This window comes from Periplaneta americana, chromosome 9 (genome assembly GCF_040183065.1).
Source record: "Periplaneta americana isolate PAMFEO1 chromosome 9, P.americana_PAMFEO1_priV1, whole genome shotgun sequence".
NCBI lineage: Eukaryota > Metazoa > Arthropoda > Insecta > Blattodea > Blattidae > Periplaneta > Periplaneta americana.
This window is the reverse complement of record NC_091125.1, coordinates 136,803,771-136,824,438: the sequence shown is the minus strand read 5'-3', so window position 1 is coordinate 136,824,438 and position 20,668 is coordinate 136,803,771. Positions and strand designations below refer to the sequence as shown.

At 37.6% G+C, this 20,668-nt stretch overlaps 1 protein-coding gene across 3 annotated transcripts in view; it reads left to right on the top strand.

Annotated features, from left to right (window-relative positions):
* LOC138706543 (serine-rich adhesin for platelets-like) overlaps window positions 1-20,214 on the top strand; it is a 274,777-nt gene extending 254,563 nt beyond the window's left edge. For 2 of the 3 annotated variants that reach the window (XM_069835969.1, XM_069835968.1), the window contains exon 2: window positions 15,078-20,214. In XM_069835969.1, coding sequence (XP_069692070.1) covers window positions 15,136-20,199 — 5,064 coding nt within the window. In that variant the 5' untranslated portion in view covers window positions 15,078-15,135 and the 3' untranslated portion in view covers window positions 20,200-20,214. Of the gene's footprint in view, window positions 1-4,062; window positions 4,217-15,077 lie in introns of those variants that run through there. The other variant, XM_069835971.1, reaches the window with a different exon arrangement.
* The last annotated feature ends 454 nt before the right edge of the window (window positions 20,215-20,668 follow it).

Sequence of the window (20,668 nt, the reverse complement as noted above, 5' to 3'; positions counted from 1 at the left end):
GACACTGGTTTTTTGTGCAATGTAAATAATGGCGGACAATAAGAAGAAGGTTGACTGTTCTCCGAGTTGTTATCATGTTATGATGTTTGATACTGCTAAACATAATAAAGCTTTATAAAACAATTTTCGTTTAGTAATACAGTTAATTGAAAATGTATGAATGTACCTATCATATCCATTAATAATTAATGGTTGTTATAAACATAATATAATTATAGGTTATGTTATTTTATACTGCTGAACACGATAAAGCCTTATAAAATATAATAATGTTTGTATATTATATTATTATTATTATTATTATTATTATTATTATTATTATTATTATTGTTGTTGTTGTTGTTACTATTATTTATATCATCAGCATTATTATTTGAACCCTGTAAAATTTATGTAGACTACTGGACTGTACCCGAGCACGAGCATTATGCTCATTTCGGGTATCTATTCATATGTATTCAATTCAAATGTAAATTGTAAATAAATTTGAAATTTGAAATATTAAGGCAAGAAATTGAAAAAAAAAAATATATATAAATGTGTCTACCATATATATTAATAATAATGGTTATTCTTTTTGCAAAATTTGCCACTCATATACTTCAAACAGAAAAGAAATAACTGAACTTGGATCATCTAACTTAATCGGAGAAATTTCTTCAGTCAAAGTTGACTTTAGTTTAAGACAAATTAATCTCAGATTATACTTTATACAACACAAAATTCCAAGTTCAGCTAGAACGAGGATCAATTTAACCTCTGATCTAAGATTAAATGGTTTATACAATCGGCCCTAAGTGTCTTAAGTTCCTACCGGAAGCGAAGCAGGTAGCCCGTTTACACACCACAGTGCACCATCACCATCAGAAACAAGAGCGATCGACAATAATGTGAAGCTGTCCGCTGGGCGTAGCCATGACAACCCGAACCCAGTATCACGCATTTTTAATGAGATTATGGGCGAGGCTGCTGGTCGTCTTGTTCCTCTTCTTCCTTCCAGAAGAGGGCGCTTAGTTCCGCTCAATGCAGCAGAGGACCTTGGGGACAGACAATCGAAGTACGGCAGGCGTCACGATTCCGTCACACTCCACAGCCCAGAGCTAACGGACACCATCGCGTACATCGGTTCCTCTAGTTTTCTAGACCGACATAATTACGCCTAGTATTATTTTAATTTTGACAAATTTCGATTCTGTATATTTGGCTGTAGAAGGATGTACTGTCGGTGACTCAGGAGAAGACGAGAGCGGACTGAGGAGGAAGGGATGTGAACAGATAACGTACGACAACACGTGCAATACATGTACTGCAGTAAGCGGAAACATTAGGTCTCCTTCTGTTCTGTTCACCTTAGCTTTACTTTCCATATGCATTGTTACTCATGTTTCCCGTACGAGTAATAACCTAGCTACTGGGATACTTATCTGAGCGATGTTTATAATAATCAGCAGCGATGGTCAAGAAGGTCACATTCTATCCGCTCGTCTTCTCCTGAGTAATGGACAATAGTCTTAACATTACGTGTATAAAAAACTATACTATAGACTATTATTCTTTCTATCTCATCATTAGACCTCGAATTTTTAAGCACTTAAAAGATAACTTTTAGGCACATAAAATAGGCTCTAAGTATATCAAAACAGGGACTAAAAACATAGATTTAGGCACTTAAAAATACAATTTCAAACAGTTAAAAATACTACTTTAGGCAGCTAAAATATAGGCCTAATCTCTATCAACACAAATTAGAGACCCTAACTATAAGAATACAAATAATTAGTGAGTATTAAGCATTGCGGTATATAGTGACAAAAACAGCAAAAAATATTGCGGTTAGAAACTTTATTTTCGTCAAGTCTTAAATTATGAATACCGGTACGTAATTTTTAATGAATTCATTGGCCTAATTGCTGTAAGGCTGCTAATATTCATACATAAGTGATCATATGACAATCACAGTCTAGTATATACATTCACGAAGCTCAATACGTAGGGAATATGCATCCATAGATAGTTGCTAACCACTAGGATCGCTACTATCGCCTCATTACAGACATGCGAAATAGCACCGGCACAGTTTATTGTTCCTAGTACCCTCAACAACTCAAGCTTCGTGACTGTATATACTAGACTGTGTTACATTTACTTACTTACTTATGGCTTTTGAGGAACACGCAGGTTCATTGCCGCCCTCACATAAGCCCGCCATCGGTCCCTATCCTGTGCAAGATTAATCCAGTCTCTACCATCATATCCCATCTCCCTCAAATCGATTTTAATATTATCTTCCCATCTACGTCTCAGAGCAACCGGTAATATAGCTGTTTTATAAATTCTAACTTTCAGAATTTTTGACAGCAAAAGCTTCTTATCCGAATAATAACAAGCATTTCTCATATTTATTCTGCGTTTAATTTTCTCCCGAGTGTCATTTATACTTGTTACTGTTGCTACCGATTTTTAATAAGAGACCAGCAGTTGAACTAATATTTCGAAGCAAAATAAATTCGAACACGTTACAAAGAAACATCACACCCATAACAAAATTACAAAACACTTCCACATATGAAGAACACATCACAAATGCTAACCACATCTACAGAGACATCAACACAGACATGGAAATTCTACACATTCAACCAAAAAGCCAGAAACTAAACACACTAGAACAATACGAAATATACAGACACACAAAAACACATCCAAATGAAATTCTCAACACATAACTCAATTTCAGAACACACACACTCTTCGACTCCACATTACACTACACAAACACACCTCCACAGGAAACACAAACAAAAGGTGCCAAGACCAGCAACAACCAGTTCTGAAGATGGCCGATAGCAGGCTGAAACATGTTAGCGAGGTAATATAAAATTTAACACAAGAAAGACAAATAATACGTTTTCCGAAGTGATATAGTGTTAAAAGTTGTGTAATCGAGATGTACAAAATAAATAATTTTATGCAATAAACGAATTTTTGCTTATAAATAGCAGCAAAATTTAGATATCGCATTCTTGATTTTTCCGAGTTAAATTAGCCTGCCATCAACAGATTTGTGCAAATATCTAATTTTTTAAATTGTCGGTTGGTCTATTATTGCGTAGCTCCGTCCAGTTATGTACGTGTATATGCATATACAATAAAATTGTACATTTCCCGATCAAAGCATAGCTATAGTCGCGACGCTGTTATTCCCGGCGTGACTCCTCCTCTTTGCTTACGTCTTAGGAAGTGAAGGCTCTATAAAGTCTAGGTAGGTAGTATCGTTCGCCATTTTTGTTCTTTCGTTGCCGAGCTACCATACGAGGAATCTATTTACCACACCGTTAAACATTATCATGTCGTAGCTCCTATGGTAATAAAACAAACGCACTGTAATTCAGCAAATAATTGAGCGGCAAATAGCGTCTTCCTGTGCTTTCTGCGAAAGCCAACGAAAGAGCCAAAATGGCGGGCGATTATATTAAGTATTTATCGAGCCTTAAGAAAGAATAACGTCTTCCTCAGCGAATCACAAGACGCACACGTTTAAATGTAGCCGACCTGCAACGCGATTGGCTGCGGGAAATTAGAGCGACGGGACTATAGTCAGTTTAAAAATATGTGTGTTTTCCATCGTGCTATGTGCATCATGTATCTCTGATTATCCGGACTGTACTTACAGTATTATTTCATTGCTTTGGAACCCAGCCTAGAATTGTAGCACATTGATCTGTCACAGACAAACTCGAGCAGAATAAGACGGTCTTATCATACTGTTTCCTTGGAAACCAGCCTAAAAATGCAGTACATTGATCTGCTCCATTGAAGACTCTCACGAGAGAAAAAAGAACGGATGTAAGATACGGCGTTGTTACTTGGAAACTAGCCTAAAGTGCAGTACATTGATCTGCGGACAAGGAAAACCTGCTTTTCTGTATGTAAGCTGATATTGAACTTGGGTGAAGTGTTACGCCCAGATGTACACACGCATTGGAAAGCTTCACCGCGTGTTATCTGTCCTCAGTGTTTGAGCTTCAAGGCGGTTGCATTGGTGCTAATCTTTTCTGTCTCCGCGTCGACTTAACCAGTGCTGTCTTATCTACTGTTACCTCCATTGCGAGATTTGTGTTTGTTTCAGTCATGGAAAGCTGAACAGTTGAATTCAACGTGTTTTATACAAGATTTTCATCTGAATATAATTACAGCGTATGTTCTCATATTAGGGGTAAGTCATTGATGTCAGGGCTCATCTAGACTATACGGCATTTCGGAAGGCGGTCAGCTGCTACATGCGCCGTAGCATTTCTGACATGTGACGTCACAAACTTGTACAGTAGAACAAATCAGTATTAGTCTATAACAAGTACTTCCCGAGTTCGTTTGTTCACGTGTGAGTGTTTTAATACATTGAATAAGTGAAACTAACATTCACTGTGTGTGTAAGATAAATAAATGAAAGAAGAGACTGTAAAAAGACAAGTATTGCACAGGCAGGCGCGGGAAATAGTGTTTAAGAGCATGATATTTAAAAACGTTGACGAGCAGAACGCTGCCGGCCATCTTGATGCTGGCTGCAACATTGCCAACGCGTAAGAAACGACTGCAGAAGCGTGTGATGTGGGATTGAGAACCGTGCAAAGAATATTGTTAGTGAAGGAAAGAGGGTTTGTTTGGTGTCATGCTTACAGTAGTCAACGACTAAGGTCATTATTGTCTTTTGATAATTTAAATTCTTTCCTGCGCTATTTATATTGCACGTGCTCGTGAAGTACGATGTGGCAATGTTGCACGCTGCCTTGCTCTCACCATCTGTCTCTCTCGACGCAAACGCTAGCAGACTACCGTCTTCCGAATTGCCGTCTAGTAGCGTGTTAGTCAGATGTTGCCTCTAAAATGTAAATGTGTTTGTTCTAACATAAAAATAAGTTGTTGTGACATGTGGATCGATAAAAAAAAATACAGCGTTCTAGAAGTTTAAGGGGTTAGGTACAGCTTACAGCAATAACTTTGTTTTGTTGTAAATATTCAACATTTTTTTCCTCCATTACTGTACCTTGTCCAATAATCAAAATTTGTATGTGTAAAACACTGTCCTTCTGCTATATAAAAAATGTACGATATAAAAAATTACTTATATATAGTTTTTTTCAAAATGCAAAATGATGGCAGTTTACTGTGTAGTGATGAAGCGTTTCCCTCATAAATCATAAACTTGTTAACTTTTTCATGTTCTCTCTCTTTTATTTTATTGCTGAAACTCATGTATATAATATCATGCTCTTTTAACTACATTCCTTAATAAGTAATAAATTTTTATTTTGTGTTAGAAGAAAATACTGATATTTGACCATTTTTAAATGACTTTATTTTTTATCAGACAATCTATCAAAGGTAGAGAAGTGCTTGAGCATAATATTGTAGATATGACACACAAAAAATTTCATCTCAAAATGTTGGATAGTTTTTGAGTTACCTGGGAAACGCTTCATCACTGCACAGTGAACTGAATTTTGACAAAAAAAAAAAAAAAAAAAAAAAAAAAAATAAGGCGCTTGCCTGCCGGTCTGAAGTTACGCTCGGGCGGGGGTTAGATCCCCGCTTGGGCTGATTACCTGGTTGGGTTTTTCCGAGGTTTTCCCCAACCGTAAGATGAATGTCAGGTAATCTATGGCGAATCCTCGGCCTCATCTCGCCAAATACCATCGACGCTAAATAACCTAATAGTTGATACAGCGTCGTTAAATAACCAACTAAAAATATTGACAAAAAATGTAAATCAATTTTTTTTATTGTAAAAATATTTTTTCATATAACAGAAAGACAGTGTTTTACACATACTAATTTTCAAGTGAAGGAATAATATGTTGAATATTTCCAAAATTTTACTGCTGTAAGTTGTACCTAACCCCTTAAGGGTACTGGGTAGATCTGGTAACAGTATTTTCGCGTATAAATATGAATATGTAAATTATTATTTTTTTGTTTCTATCAAACATGTCCCTTGAACCGTGTTACTGAGTTATGGGAAGTTCTCATGTGTTAATGTTGACACCTAATTGCCTGCTGGCTACATGTGGCCTCAAAAGACGTAATTTTAAAGTGTGCACAGGTCAAAGTGTGTTTTGTTCTAACATTTGAAAATATTATTGTGATTTATAGGTCGAGAGGAATGTAAGTTTTGTGCCTATCAGCAGTATCGTTAATCGTTGCATAATACTGCCATTTACTGAAGTTAAATTCTGATAATTGTACGTAAATATTTATTTTATGCGTCTTAGTTGATAAAGATAAGTCGGTACTTTATATCAGGATCGTTCAATTACTTCTATGTTGGCTGCATGTGGCCAGTAAGACGCTGTTTTGAAATGAGTACAGTCCAAAATGTGTTCTTTGAAATTTAAAGCAAGTTATTGTGACCACATTGAGGAAAAAAATCGGAAGGTTCATAGCTTTACTATGGTTCATATACACTGTGTCCCAAAAGTCATGGTGAGGTTTCAGAAGATTACCTATATTTTCTGAATGAGTAGAGATAGAAATGTAACATTGGTGTCAGATGAAACTCTCGAAGTTCTTCGTCTGTAAAATTGAGGCACTTAATGACAACAATCGAACAAATCCAATAATTTTCATTGTTACAATTAATTAAACAAGATGGATGCCCAAAGAAAAGTGCAATGTGTTTTGTGGCTGGCAAAATTTGGCTGGCAGTTTGTACTTCATTTTAATATTTTATTTGCATAAGAGCTTCAGAATATTTATTTTGTTATTTATTTATTTATTTATTTATTTATTTATTTATTTATTTATTTATTCTGGCGTAGTTAAGGCCATCAGGCCTTCTCTTCCACACCACCAGGAATACAAATACAATAATAGAAATAAACAGAAAAAAATACAGTTACGAAGTAAAGCTACACAAGAAATAGAGAGAGAGAGAGAGAGAGAGAGAGAGAGAGAGAGAGAGAGAGAGAGACTATAAACAAAGTAAAGCCACACAAAAACGTACACAGGTTGCAGTCACACAAACTTTAAATGAGTGATTAAGTATTAACCAGCAAGTAAACTATAAGAGCTTATACATGCATAATATTTATCTATATTTTTAAATTTTATTTTTATTTTTATGTAAATTTTATATTTGTATTGACTAACAACAGTTGTTTAATTTTATTAGTGTTTCGCATTGCATTGGATCACAGACATATATCATATTTAAACAGATGTAGGGTAAAGGTTGTTAATATTGTGATAATTCTTTTTGAGAATTAATTACAATTTTACTGATCGAAAGAAGGAACAGTTTTGTGCAGAAACTTGTTCACGAACATTCCCTTAATACGGGGACGCAATAAACCGATCTTCCTCTCGCTCAGTAAAATTGTAATAAATTCTCAAAAAGAATTATCACAATATTACTCATATCACAATATTACCTACCTTTACCTTACTTATGTATTAATTGGCACAATTTCTGAAGATGACTCAGTTGAGTCGAAAACGTTAAATATACATTAAACAAAATGTGTACAAATAACTTCCAGTTAATTGTTCCAAACAGATGAGCATAGACGGACCTTGTGTTTAACCCTTAAATTGACAAAGTATCCTATAGGATACAACAGGTTAATAGGCTATATGCTATAATGTTAATAGAACAATAGAAGAAAATTGGAAGGAAAATTAAAATTTCACAATACTATAATATTGTACAGCATATAAAATATGTACAGTAGTGACAAAAAAAAACCGGACCGACCCTTGTAGCTGATTTCAGAGCCTTGTTCACTCTAGAGCACGATAGACTCGTAACTAAGACTTTCGTGGTTCGAATCTTGCCTGAGAAGAAAACTTTATTTATTCCTTACTCAAATTTATTCCCAATACTTTTCGATTGCAGCGATATTTTACTACTTAATTAACTTATTATTCCCAGAACATGAATTTTACCAACAATCGAAAAGTATTGGGAATAAATTTGATTAAGGAACAAAAAAATGTTTCCTTCCCAGGCAGGATTCGAATCAAAAGTCTTAGTTACCAGTCTATCGTGCTCTGGAGTGAACAAGACTCTGAAATCAGCTACAAGGGTCGGTCCGGTTTTTTTGCCATTACTGTACATTGCGATAGTTGTTTTCTTTACAGTCCGACATGGTTTAATAAAGTAGTTTGAGAAATGAAATTTTGCCAGTTTAAGGGTTAACTTAATAATGCAGCTTATCGTATAATCCCTTACTCATCTGTCGTAAAAAATCTTGGCTTCTTTTTTTGATAATAATCTAAGTTGGAATTTTCAAGTTAAAGAAACGATAAAAAAAAATCTGTTCCTCCATTCACTGTTTGAGTCGCTTGAGAAACTTCTTGCCCCAGCAACTAAAACTTACCCTAGTACAAACCCTAGTAATGCCGCACTTCGATTATTGTGACGTTTTGTTAAGTGACCTAAGTTCTGAACTGTCAGTCAAGTTACAGCGAGCTCAGAATATGTGCATCAGATACGTGTGCAACATCCGACGATATGATCACATATCACCGTCCTTCGCAAGTCTTTCATGGCTCCGAATTAAAGAACGCAGAACTTTACACTTTTTGTCTTTACTCTTTCGAATTCTGCACACCTCAACACCAAATTACGTTTCGTCTCGTTTCTTTTATCTATACTCTAACCACGATGTAAATACCAGATCACTTATCTGTGGCACTCTAAGTATACCTCTTCATAGAACATCTTGTTATTCATCATCTTTTACAGTATCCACCTCGCTTCAATGGAATTCCTTGTCACAAAGTATTAGGGGCTGCAAGACAATAAACACCTTTAAAAAACAGCTTAAAAGATAACCTTATTAGCATTTCACTCCAATCATACTGATTTAAATTATCACTGACTACATTGTTACTTCTTTCTTTAGACATCATCCTGATAGTGCTGTATTTTCAAAATTGTCTCATAATAATCTCTTTCTATTATCTAATATTATTTGAAATATATTAACATTCTATGTATTTTAGCTTAATTCTGCTACACAGTTTATTTCAGTGTTTAATTAATAGTTCGTAGTATTTTGTTGATTAATTCGTAAATAACTCTTGTATACATGTAACTCTCATCTTAATCAAATTGTTGAATTCTTTGTAAGTTCAAGCATATGTATATATACTTTTTGCTGGTTGAATGGAAGAGAAGGCCTTACGGCCTTAACTCTGCCAGCTAAAATAAATCATTATTATTATTATTATTATTATTATTATTATTATTATTATTTCCAGTATGGCTTTTAAAGTTTAATGGGAAAGAAACTTGATTCTTTGCAAAACTCTCATTCACTTTTCAGCATATATGACTTTGCGCTTTACAAAATTATTCTAATGGTGGAACGAAGTAATATAATTGAAAAGTTTCCTCGGCCTTTTCTTTTCGATTTTGCGAACCAGTTTTGAAAATCGATAGAGGAAAACAGAAACTGCAATGAAAAGTGCAAACTGCAAAGGGAAAAGTTGAAAAGTTTAATGGTGGAATAGGCACTTTATGACATTTCGTAAGCTAATTTTTAAGTTTAACATTGCTTGTGTATTGTAGATCGAAACCAATTTGAAATTATGGAGAAGGTTGTATTTAGTGCAATCTTGCCAGTTATAAGATAATTACTCATTTCATCCCTTGAGTGTAACCCGCACATCATAATATAATAGCCTTCCTGTTGTCACATGGACATAAAACAAAAGCTGTAATGTTAAAATTTGCTTTCAAATCCAGTCTCCCTGGATACACATTGTTGCACTGAATCATGACGAAAAGCCATCAGTACATGGCAATGAATTACCATATTTCGTTTCCATAATATTAGAGAGTGGTTTTTGCGAAAATGTTACAGACATTTAGTCATGTATGCTTCTGCGTTAACGAATATTTGAAATGCGAATTCATAACAGCAGTGGTTTTCATTATATGGATAATTCGATAGTGTTCGAGAAAAGGAATTCAGTAATTTTTGGTGAAAATTGAGTTTTGTTCCCCAGGTGAATACACAAGTTAAATTCTACAAGTCGATCTGTAGAAAGAAAACAATTATAATATTAGGCCTTCTAGCATTTGATGTCTTTTGTGTAGAAAATTATTTGCAATTAGGGTCCGAAGTTTAATTTTCATTTATCCCAAAACTCATTTTTTATGTATTTACAATTCACGTTTTTATTTTTTTTTATTTTTTTTTACACCGACCAGTGGCCGTTTACCAAAGTTATCTATTTCGTTTTCATTTGTTTCCTTTGTTTTACTTACACTAATTCAAACACAACACCCATGCCCGAGGCGGGCCTGGAACCCACAGCCCTTCGGACCAAGCGATAGGGACATGCCGTGCCCCCACCGCTTGAGCCATCCCGGCCGGCTGATTGAGATAAGTCAGTTATTAAATACAATAAATAAAGTTAAAATGTTCAGTCTTATGCCTTGCCAATTTAATATTATTTTGGTAGGCCTAATACATGTTAAATATAAATAATATATAAACGTTTTCGCCTTTTACGGCATCATCAGATACAACTTACTTCTACGATATTTAAATTCCATAGTGGAATTTTTTTCTCGTATAGTAAACCATCAAATTGGTGTTATAATAATATGTACTATAATGACTTATGTATTTATGTATTTTACTTGTTGGAATTTTTTTTTTTTTTTAGGTTTTAGTTAAAAACACGGAAATTTTACTTAAAGCACGTAAAGCGATATGTTTGGAAGTAAACTCCGAAAAGGGTTTTAGTTAAAAACACGGAAATTTTACTTAAAGCACGTAAAGCGATATGTTTGGAAGTAAACTCCGAAAAGGGTTTTAGTTAAAAACACGGAAATTTTACTTAAAGCACGTAAAGCGATATGTTTGGAAGTAAACTCCGAAAAGGGTTTTAGTTAAAAACACGGAAATTTTACTTAAAGCACGTAAAGCGATATGTTTGGAAGTAAACCCCGAAAAGGCAAAGTATATGATTATGCCTCGTGACCAGAATATTCTACGAAATGGAAATATAAACGTTGAGATTTATCCTTTGAATAGGTGAAAAATTCAAATATCTTGAAGCAATAGTAACATATGAAGGGTACACGGGAAAAACGAACAATGTCACATTTCCATTAAGGGTGAGATAATGATCTATTTCAGTATATTACTGCAAAATTTATTGGTGTTTCTACTTGAAATGAAGGAAATGATGAGTGTATCCGTGGTTTTAATTCTCCTTTACCACTTTTGGTAAAAATAACACTAAAGTTCGTAGTACTACAGTGAATTAAATAATGACATAACCCTTAACAGCATTGTGACATTGTTCGTTTTTCCCGTGTACCCTTCATATATAAATGACACTCGGGAGGAAATTAAACGCAGAATAAATAGGCCTATGGTAAATGCGTGTTATTATTCGGTTGAGAAGCTTTTCTCATCTAGTCTGCTGTCAAAAAATCTGAAAGTTAGAATTTATAAAACAGTTATATTGCCGGTTGTTCTATATGGTTGTGAATCTTGGACTCTCACTTTGAGAGAAGAACAGAGATTAAGTGTGTTTGTGAATAAGATTCTTAGGAAAATATGTGGGGCTAAAAGGGATGAAGTTACAGGATAATGGAGAAAGTTACACAACGCAGAACTGCACGCATTGTATTCTTCACTTGACATAATTAGGAACATTAAATCCAGACATTTGAGATGGGCAGTGCATGTAGCGCGTATGGGCGAATCCAGAAATGCATATAGAGTGTTAGCTGCTACTTTGCGCTGTATTTTACAGAATGTTTCCTTTAACCCTCATTACCCATATCTGACTTACAACACTTCTGCTCTGAACGGCTCATATGTACCTACGAAAATGTTGGTGTTTATATCGCCATGGATACGGCCCATTGAAAATAAATCACAGGCGAAATAGTTATTTATGGTACTTGTGAGGTAAGTGCATCTTTATTGCACGAGTGGAAAGATTTAAGCACGAGGCATCAGCCGAGTGCTTAAATTACACGAGTGCAACAAAGATCACGCTCACAAGTACCATACGTAATTTTATCCGTGACCATAACGAAAAATTCTGTTTTATAAAAGAAAATATGTTGAAAATAAGTCCTCATGTAATCATGTAATTTGAAGGTGAGTTTTTTTTAGCTTTAAAGTCAATATTGAAACAATGGGTTATCGACAAAAACGGAGTGGAATCGTGATATGGGAAGGATAATCAGATTTCGAGAGGGATGATGCTGCATGAGTGGGGTCTCTTAATACAAGGCTCTCACACTGACAAGAAAGGGTTGCTTTGTTCGGTGATTCGATAACCTCCGTCGTGTCACGTGACCGCAGTTAATGTCATTTGTCAGGCTCGAGTTCTACTACGTCATAAAAACAGAGACTGAAATTTGTTTACGTAACAAGTGCAATCTAATCCATCCTGCACTCGGCATGTAAACAACTGCAGTTTTGTGTAGACTTTATCGGCTCAAAATAGAATTCATATGGTTTAACGTGCAACGTAGTGTATTAATCTCCTCTGGCACAACCCGAACTTGTAAACTCTGTACAGTGTGAAGTATTATGGAGGTTCTGATTTTGATAACGCAGGACTACATACAGCAAATTTGCGCTATAGATAAATTGAACGAAGACATTGACTCGATTGTGACATGGACAAAGAAATTCCATCTTAATATCAATCCAGGAAAGACACAAGCAATTATATTAGCACACAAACGACAAACCGACGCTGTAAAGCACCTCGACATTTCCCCCGTTAAAGTAAGTACAGTGCATATCCCTTTCAGTTCTTCGGTAAAAAAATCTTGGGATTCACATGGATAATAATTTCAACTGGGACATACAAATCACAGAAACCTGCAGAAAAGTATATTCTATTATCCATGTGCTACAAAGGATAAATGTTCTTCTTCCCTCTTGCTTAAAAATGTCCCTTGTGCAGACGCTTGTATTTCCCTATTTTGACTATGCTCACATTTTACTGACTGACCTTTCCAGCGACTACAAAACGAAACTTCAACGTGCTCATAATTTGTGTGTACGTTTTGTAAGCAATGTTCGTAAATATGATCATATTACTCCATCCCTGGAAACAAAGGTTGGCTTAAACTAGATAAAAAAAGAAATTTACATTCACTTCTCCTTCTCTTCGAAATCTTGAACTCTTCTATTCCTTCGTACCTGTCGTCTCGTTTCACTTACCTTTCTTCCCACCACAATCTGAACACACGCTCTCGCCATGAAACAATACTAACAATACCATCCTATCGCACCTCCTCATACTCATCCTCTTTCACAATAGCCCTGCCAAGAATCTAGAATTCGTTACCTGCTAGCATCAGGGACTGTCGAAATAAAATTGAATTCAAACGCAAACTTACTAGGCACTTGGTCAGTAATTGAGACTCGTTCAGACATGGTTTCTTGTAAATAGTTCTCTTAATCTAACACAAAATATTTCAATATCCGGTAATTTCATCACTATAGATTTTTGTTATTCTAGGTTTAATTTGTAATTCAGTAAATACAAAAATATTCTTTGTTCTTAACTTGCCTGATAAAATGTCTAACTTTCATTAATCAGGTAATCTTGTCGTACTTTAATTTTTATTGTAATTGTAATTGTAAATTTAATATTAATTGTAATTTTATTATTCATATTATAGTTGTAATCCCCCGGTAGAGGGGCAGAGAAGGCCTGACGGCCTTATCTCTACCAGGTTAAATAAATAAATACTAATACTAAATTGTGCTGTCTAGAGTTTTTTTCTCAGTCCGGGGAAGCCCCGAAATTTTTTTGTCGCCATAATGATATAACGTGTTCTTCTTCGTGTCTGTAATAGTGTTTTTCTCGTTACAAGTTTTGGAACGCGTGTTTGATACTCGGCAGAGATGTGGAGATTTATCTTTCTTCCATTGGAAACGCCACTGACGACTAAACCTATTACTACTGAAGCCAAATCTATCACTTCGCGATCAAACTATCTGCAACATCTCAAAGCACAACCACTACTGCCATATATGAGCGACTTCGGTCATGAAATCTATTTTACAATAAAATTTTGATTCTGGAATGATAGATCGACAAGAGCATGACTTGTCCCAATTCTCGTAGAAAACATGGTGATCTTTTCCTCTACAGATTAACATCCAGCAATATATAGTTGATAAATAATTATATTTGTTTACATGTACAGTGAAACCTCTCATTTACAGACATCGAAGGGACGTAACAATCTGTCCGCATCTGGGAAGTGTCCTTTATTGGGAGAGAGGCTCCCCAATCTCACAGTAAATTTGTAATATGCATTTTGTATCCCTTCATGCTTTAAATGAAATGTATTACTGTAGTTTAATGCTAAATATAGTATATTATAGTAAATTCTTTGCAACTTTGAACTACAGTAGAGAAGACCGAAAAAGGAAAATACAGTACTGTTCCATGCAATTTTATTCTAGGTTTACAGTTAAGGAGTACTATAATTTACAATTATTCAACTTAACCTTTACGTTCAGGTGCCATGTCTCTCGAAACAGAACAACTGATTGAAGTAAAGAGAATAATCCTACTAACTCTATCATGTGTCGAATACAATTTCACGATCGCGGAAACGTTGGACCCATCAGACAGGTTAAAATTTATGACTTGTTTATCCACCCGCTTCCAGCTAAGAAGGGGTAGCCGGCTGGGCTAGTAGTAGCCTACAAGACCCTTATTGTCTTCTTTCATGTTAAGAAATTTCTGTAATTTTCCATTTTTGTAACACATTAGGTCTTGAAATCCGAGTTCTGTCCACAGTCGGGAGGTAAAGCAAGCTTTAGGACTGTGAAACAGCTGTCCGTGACCGTGTCTGAGAGTGTCCGTAAACGAGACTTAAATTTATAATTATTTCTATATTATTTCAGTTGGGACATCAAAAACTGTCCGTATATGAGGAGTGTCCGTATCTTGGACGTGTGTCCGTAAGAAGAGGTTTTACTGTATTCGCATTTACTTGTATGCAACTCTATGAAATATAATACATAGTTGAAGCGATGTCATTAAATATTTCTTCTCTACCGTTGCAGATCGCACATCCCGGAGTTCGAGTCCTTTTCCTTCTAGAAGAGACACCACGCTCCATCCATGAAGAAAACTTCCCAGCAAGCGGATGAGAAGGAAGACGGCGCCGACTTAAGTCGAACGAAACGAATCGGGTACTCCAGTTTCCAGCGACAGCTCAGTGGTCCGAACAACAGACGTTCATCTGTTCGAAACATACGCGAAACCTTCGAGAATGCTGCCAAAAATGACGAAGTGAAAAGTGGTGATTCTGTTAAATTCCATAGAAGTGATAGTGTGAAATCTACTAGTGGTGACAAGGAAAGTGATACATCCAGTGTGAATGTTTCAGTGAATGGTGTGACAAAGAAGCCTTCCGTTGTTAAAGTGTCAAAAATACCTGTTGTGGGTGATAGACTTCACAGAAGTTCAGTAGGTGGTGATAGTGGTGAAGGGGACACAAGTGTCAAGGAAGGAAAATTTAGTGAAATTAATACTGATAGTGTGGTGACAAAGGAGAAACCCGAATCCCCGGTGGTACTTCGGTCTGAAATAGGTAGAGAGACTAATAATAATAATCAGGTACACCCAGAGAAAGCTCAAGATAGGTTGGCCAAAAGTCAGTCCCTCATTGAACAGCTTCAGCAGAACCTTGCAACACAGATAAGCACAGCAACAGTTGAAGCTTTCAAGCATGATTATTCACCGGCCCTTGAAAAGAGTATATTAGAACGCAGTAATATTCACACACCAAGTTCTTCGAGAAAGGCCCCAGGAGCCATCAGCTCTTCAAAAATCGACAATAACTCAAACTTCGAAGAAAAGAACATTCGTCAGCCCTCTGAACAGAAGGAAACAGAGAAGGGAGACAATTCATTGTCACTTAAGAGAAGAAAACTACAGTTCTTTAACGGAATTTTTGGGCCTTCGGCACCAAAATCTGTTAACAAACCAGCTGTGAAAAGGAAAGATTCTGGAGATGTAATATCTCCAGAAGAAGGCCAAGAGAACAAAGGAAATCGTCAGGCTAACGGGATTGTACATTCTGTTGTGGATAGTGTTGGTCCGTTAGAAAATAAAAAAGGGAAGGAGGGTCAAGACACTAGTGATGCTGTGAAAGGTAAAAATTATTCAGCTGGTACTAATGGGATAGAAACTGCAGGAGAATTGAAGCCTAATGAAGTACGTAGAAGAGAAACAGTTCAGACGAAGGTGTCGTTGAAGGGTGATGAAACTATTGGTGGCGTAAAGTCTCCTGCCAGTGATAAGAATAGCTGTGATAATTCTATTGTTAAACAGGACAATCCTAAACCTGAAAGAGACAAACATATCGACGAGGGTTTACCGATAGGTGAACCCGTCCTTCCCAGCAAACCAGCAAGAGTTTCCTGGACTACAAGATTAATACAAAAACTTACAGAAGAGGAAACAAGGAAGAAAAACAAACCTCAAATCAAGGTTCAAAAACCTAAAAGATTAGTGAGATTTCCTCAGAGGAAAGAACCTAAACCTGACAAGCCAGATAAACCGAAACTTAACGAAGTAAAAAAGAAACCATCCGAGGTATCTCGTGAGATAGTTCGTCCTGTGCAGATTCCTATAAATTACAGTGAAACAGATTCAGGTGCAACTCAACAAGAAGAGGTCAAGATAGAAAATGTTTCTGGCGTTGTTCTAGATGATAACAATAAGGATGCTTACGCAAGCTTGATAACACAGCTAGTTGATACACCATTGGGTGGCCAGTCAGATTTCGAAGAAGTGAGTGAAGTTGACAGTGAAGCAAAATTACTTAAGCAGAAAAAGTTGGAAGAGATTCGTGCGGCTTTGGCAAGAGAAGAGTGTGGAACGTCTAGCAGTGACGACGAAAGTGTTATAGCTTTGAACACTTCCTTTGCATCAAGTGACAGTACAACCGCCATAACGGCGTCCACAGGGAGCAAGGAGCTTCTCGGCGAAGCTGGGAAGGGGAGGAAGGAGAACAAGCCCTCGGGAATAAGAAGACTCCTGCCGCAGGGTTTGTTTTCTTCCAACCAAAAGAATAGACCGCTGGATCGCAGGGATGAAGATGCTGTACTGGAACCTTTACTGAAGACGAATAAATCTGTGATAGGCCGTGGGGATTACTCTCGAGTATATCCTACTACGTCACCAAAGCCAGTGCTTGAAACTGCTTTCCTATCTGATTCACAATCTAAGGTGCCCAATGATCCACGGTTTAGACAACATCAACGGTCTCAAAGCACTTCACCAGCTTCAAGACACAAACAAACGTCGCCAAAAATTCGTCGTCATCATTTAGATTCGCCATACGTTGACCAAACAAGTATACAAGAAAACGAGCAGAATACCTCTAGAATTAATAGTCAAAATAGATCAAAAAGTTTGAGTCCTTCCAGGGATCGAAGATCTTCAGCAACAAGTCCGAATGCAAAGAGAACAATTCCAGATACATCTCTTATTCTAGAGGAACGGTTGCAGAATATTCGTCGAGAATTATCTTCTCCACCTCCTGGTGGTGGTGTTGGTGGTGTTAGACGACCTTCCTCCACCACGCCCGCGGATAGACCTAATAGAGTTCAGCAAAGACAACATTCTTTGCCATCATCTCCAGCCGGAAGAAGGCCTTCAAATAAGCTCTTGCAACAAGACCAAATATATCAGAATGCTGTTAGAGGATATACTAGCAATGGCGCACCGCCCATTCCAAGCGATGCATACTATCATTCACCACCGAGTAGAAGAAAGCAGCAGAATAAAATTGCACAGAATTCTCCAAACGACCACAGATTGGAAGAATATTACAGGAAAGTGAGTGGCGGTAGCTCGGCTTCTTCCACTTCGACAATTGTTGCTGATTCTCCATCTAATTCCTCTTCTTGGAACCCACTGCTACTTAATTTGGAGCATCAAGCTATCAGCGGATCACCAGATATCCGCAAGCTCCAACAGCAAAGACACCATCGGACTGCCGATGATACTGGAATTTACGGCGAAATTCGAAATGGGTCTTACTCGGATTCTCCTGGATATCGTGAAAATGCTATGTTGAATAGACGACATTTGGCTTCACCAAGAACAGACTCCCCGGATGTTTACTACCATCAAAATTCCGGAATAGTTGATAAACCTCAAGGTTTGTTACAAGTGCAGTACAACCCACCTTTGGGCCAACAAAGGAGTCCATCGTCCGTACCATCTGGCAGGCTTTCAGCTCCTCCGGTACCTTCGCATAATGTCGAAGATTATCCAAGAAGGAGAGTTATATCGCCAGAACCACACAGATCTCGTCAGGAGTATCCACCCCAACCGAATAAAAGGTCTACATCGCAGCCTCCAATTTCAAGACAGCCTTACCGGGATACAGGACCACCTCATCCTTCTTTCCAACCAATTATCCCCACAGAAAAGAGGGTGGTATTACCAGTTGGAGCTCAGGTGAAAATCACTGCACCTCCCCAGCCTCAGCAGAGACAAGATCATCCAATTAACAAAGAAACACAAACTGCAAGAAGTTATGTTCAACAACAGCAATATCGTCATCTAGCTACGGCTCCTGACGGCCCAAAAGAGAGTCCACAGAACCTGTCACCCAGTGAGAGACCGCAGAATGTATCTCAGAAAACACCTCCAGAACAAGGTCAGAGGCAGTATAAGAAGCTTTCAAGACAGGAAATCGAAGCATTATATTGGGAAACCCAAAAGTTTAGAGAAGGTTTATCCTCATTGTCAAAACAATTCTCACCAAATGTTCCTAGACTTGGTGAAAGGTACCCATCGACGAGTTCTCTTCCACCACAGCTATCCCCGGCACAGATGAATGCCATGAGACCTCAGCAAAACAGCCCCATGTTGAGTCCACACTATCAGACTGATGGGGTCCCAAGACAGCCGTATAGGACGCAGTCAGCGATTAATGTTGGAAGTGGTTATGGATCTCTTATTGTTAAGCCACAACCGATTTACAACAATGTACAGCACTATCAGAATTATCAAATGATACAACAGGCTAGAGGTCAACAGGAGAACCCACTACCATCGCCAGCGGCTATGAGAGTTCCCCGAGCTAGAAGTGTTTCCCCAGGTCCAAACAGTAACAGACATCTGTCTTCTAGAAGCTTAAGTCTCCCCAGGTCGATTTCAGGAAATATTTTGATTGAAAATCAGATGCCAAATCAACGTAAAATTGGTGAAGATAATTATTTTTCAAGAGGGATTCCTCAGAGGAATACTATTGGCCCTATCAGAACATCACAGCATTCACCACAGATTCGCCAACAAGCAACTCCAACAATCTACGAGGAACCCCCTCAGCATAATCAAGAGGAAGTTTTGTTACGTCACCCAGAACGTGTTAAAAACACTGGTGATATGAATCAAAAGATCAGCAGCAAGAGTTCCAAACCTCAGAGTTACACAGACCCAGTGCCAAATCGAGCTTTGCCTGCTGGAGATGGAGGATCAAAAAAGTCTGGAAGTGCTAAGAAAGGTAAAAAGTCCTCATCTGATCAACAGCCACCACTACCCCAGCAGCAGCAATCGCCATACTGCCCTCCGATATTCAAACGGGGCAGCTTGATTAGCAACTCAACTTCTTCTGTTGATGGTGTTGATAACCAGGGGCCACCATACCAATTGACTCCGAAGAGGGTGAGCTTCACAAGCAATTACATGGAGGGACAGCCGGAACCTGTATACTGGCCAACTCGCAATGGTCCTGCTCCCGAACCACCAACCAGACAACGCAAATCACGTCCAGACAGCTTAGACTCGGATGTTTTCCTCCCCAATTCGCCACATAACCCAAGGGATGAGTACAGTACTTACGCGAATGTACCCGCCACCATGGCGCACCACTATCAGCCACCGGGGTACGGTGTAATTTCTCCAAAGCTAGAAGCGCCAAATCGCCCATTGCCGCCGGTACCGCGTGAGGCTTCCCACGGTGTCTTTTCTAGGAAGAGTCGCGGAGACAAGGACTTCAGCGGGTTCTCCAGCGTCTCCCACAGATGGCAGCAGCAGTCCGAGTCGGAGTCTGGCAGCGAGGCAGGTGAAGTTCAGCGGATTCTCCAGCAGGGGAGCCACAGTCGCGGCGGCACGTACTTCCGTTTCCCAGGTAGGCTCATTATGATCTTCCCCGCGTTGTAGTGGTTACGATAAGTGCATTTAAATTGCATGTTACAGGATATTACACACCGCACGCAGCCGTTCTGACAAAAGGAATCGTTGATGTGTCTTGCTGATAACCTCTATGGCAGTAAAGTCGCAATTAATGTGTACACTACGGTGCTGAGCTACTCATGAAGGCGAATTTCAAAGACGATTTTGTCTGTTAATTATCAATTACATTGAATTACAAAAAGTGTTGTACACTACAACAATGCCCTGCTGTTTTGTTGATGTATATTATGGTATAAAAATATATAGACGACATAATACCAATAATTAAAAGAAAATACGATTCTCTGTTATTTTTAATTATGTCACGTTAATAACAGAGTTTCAAAGTGTACTATATTGTAATACGTTTTTAAAATACGTCTCGTAATGACCTTTAAGTATATTACGTTAAAATATATTTGACTACAACGCATTCCTAAAAGAGTCACTCTGATTT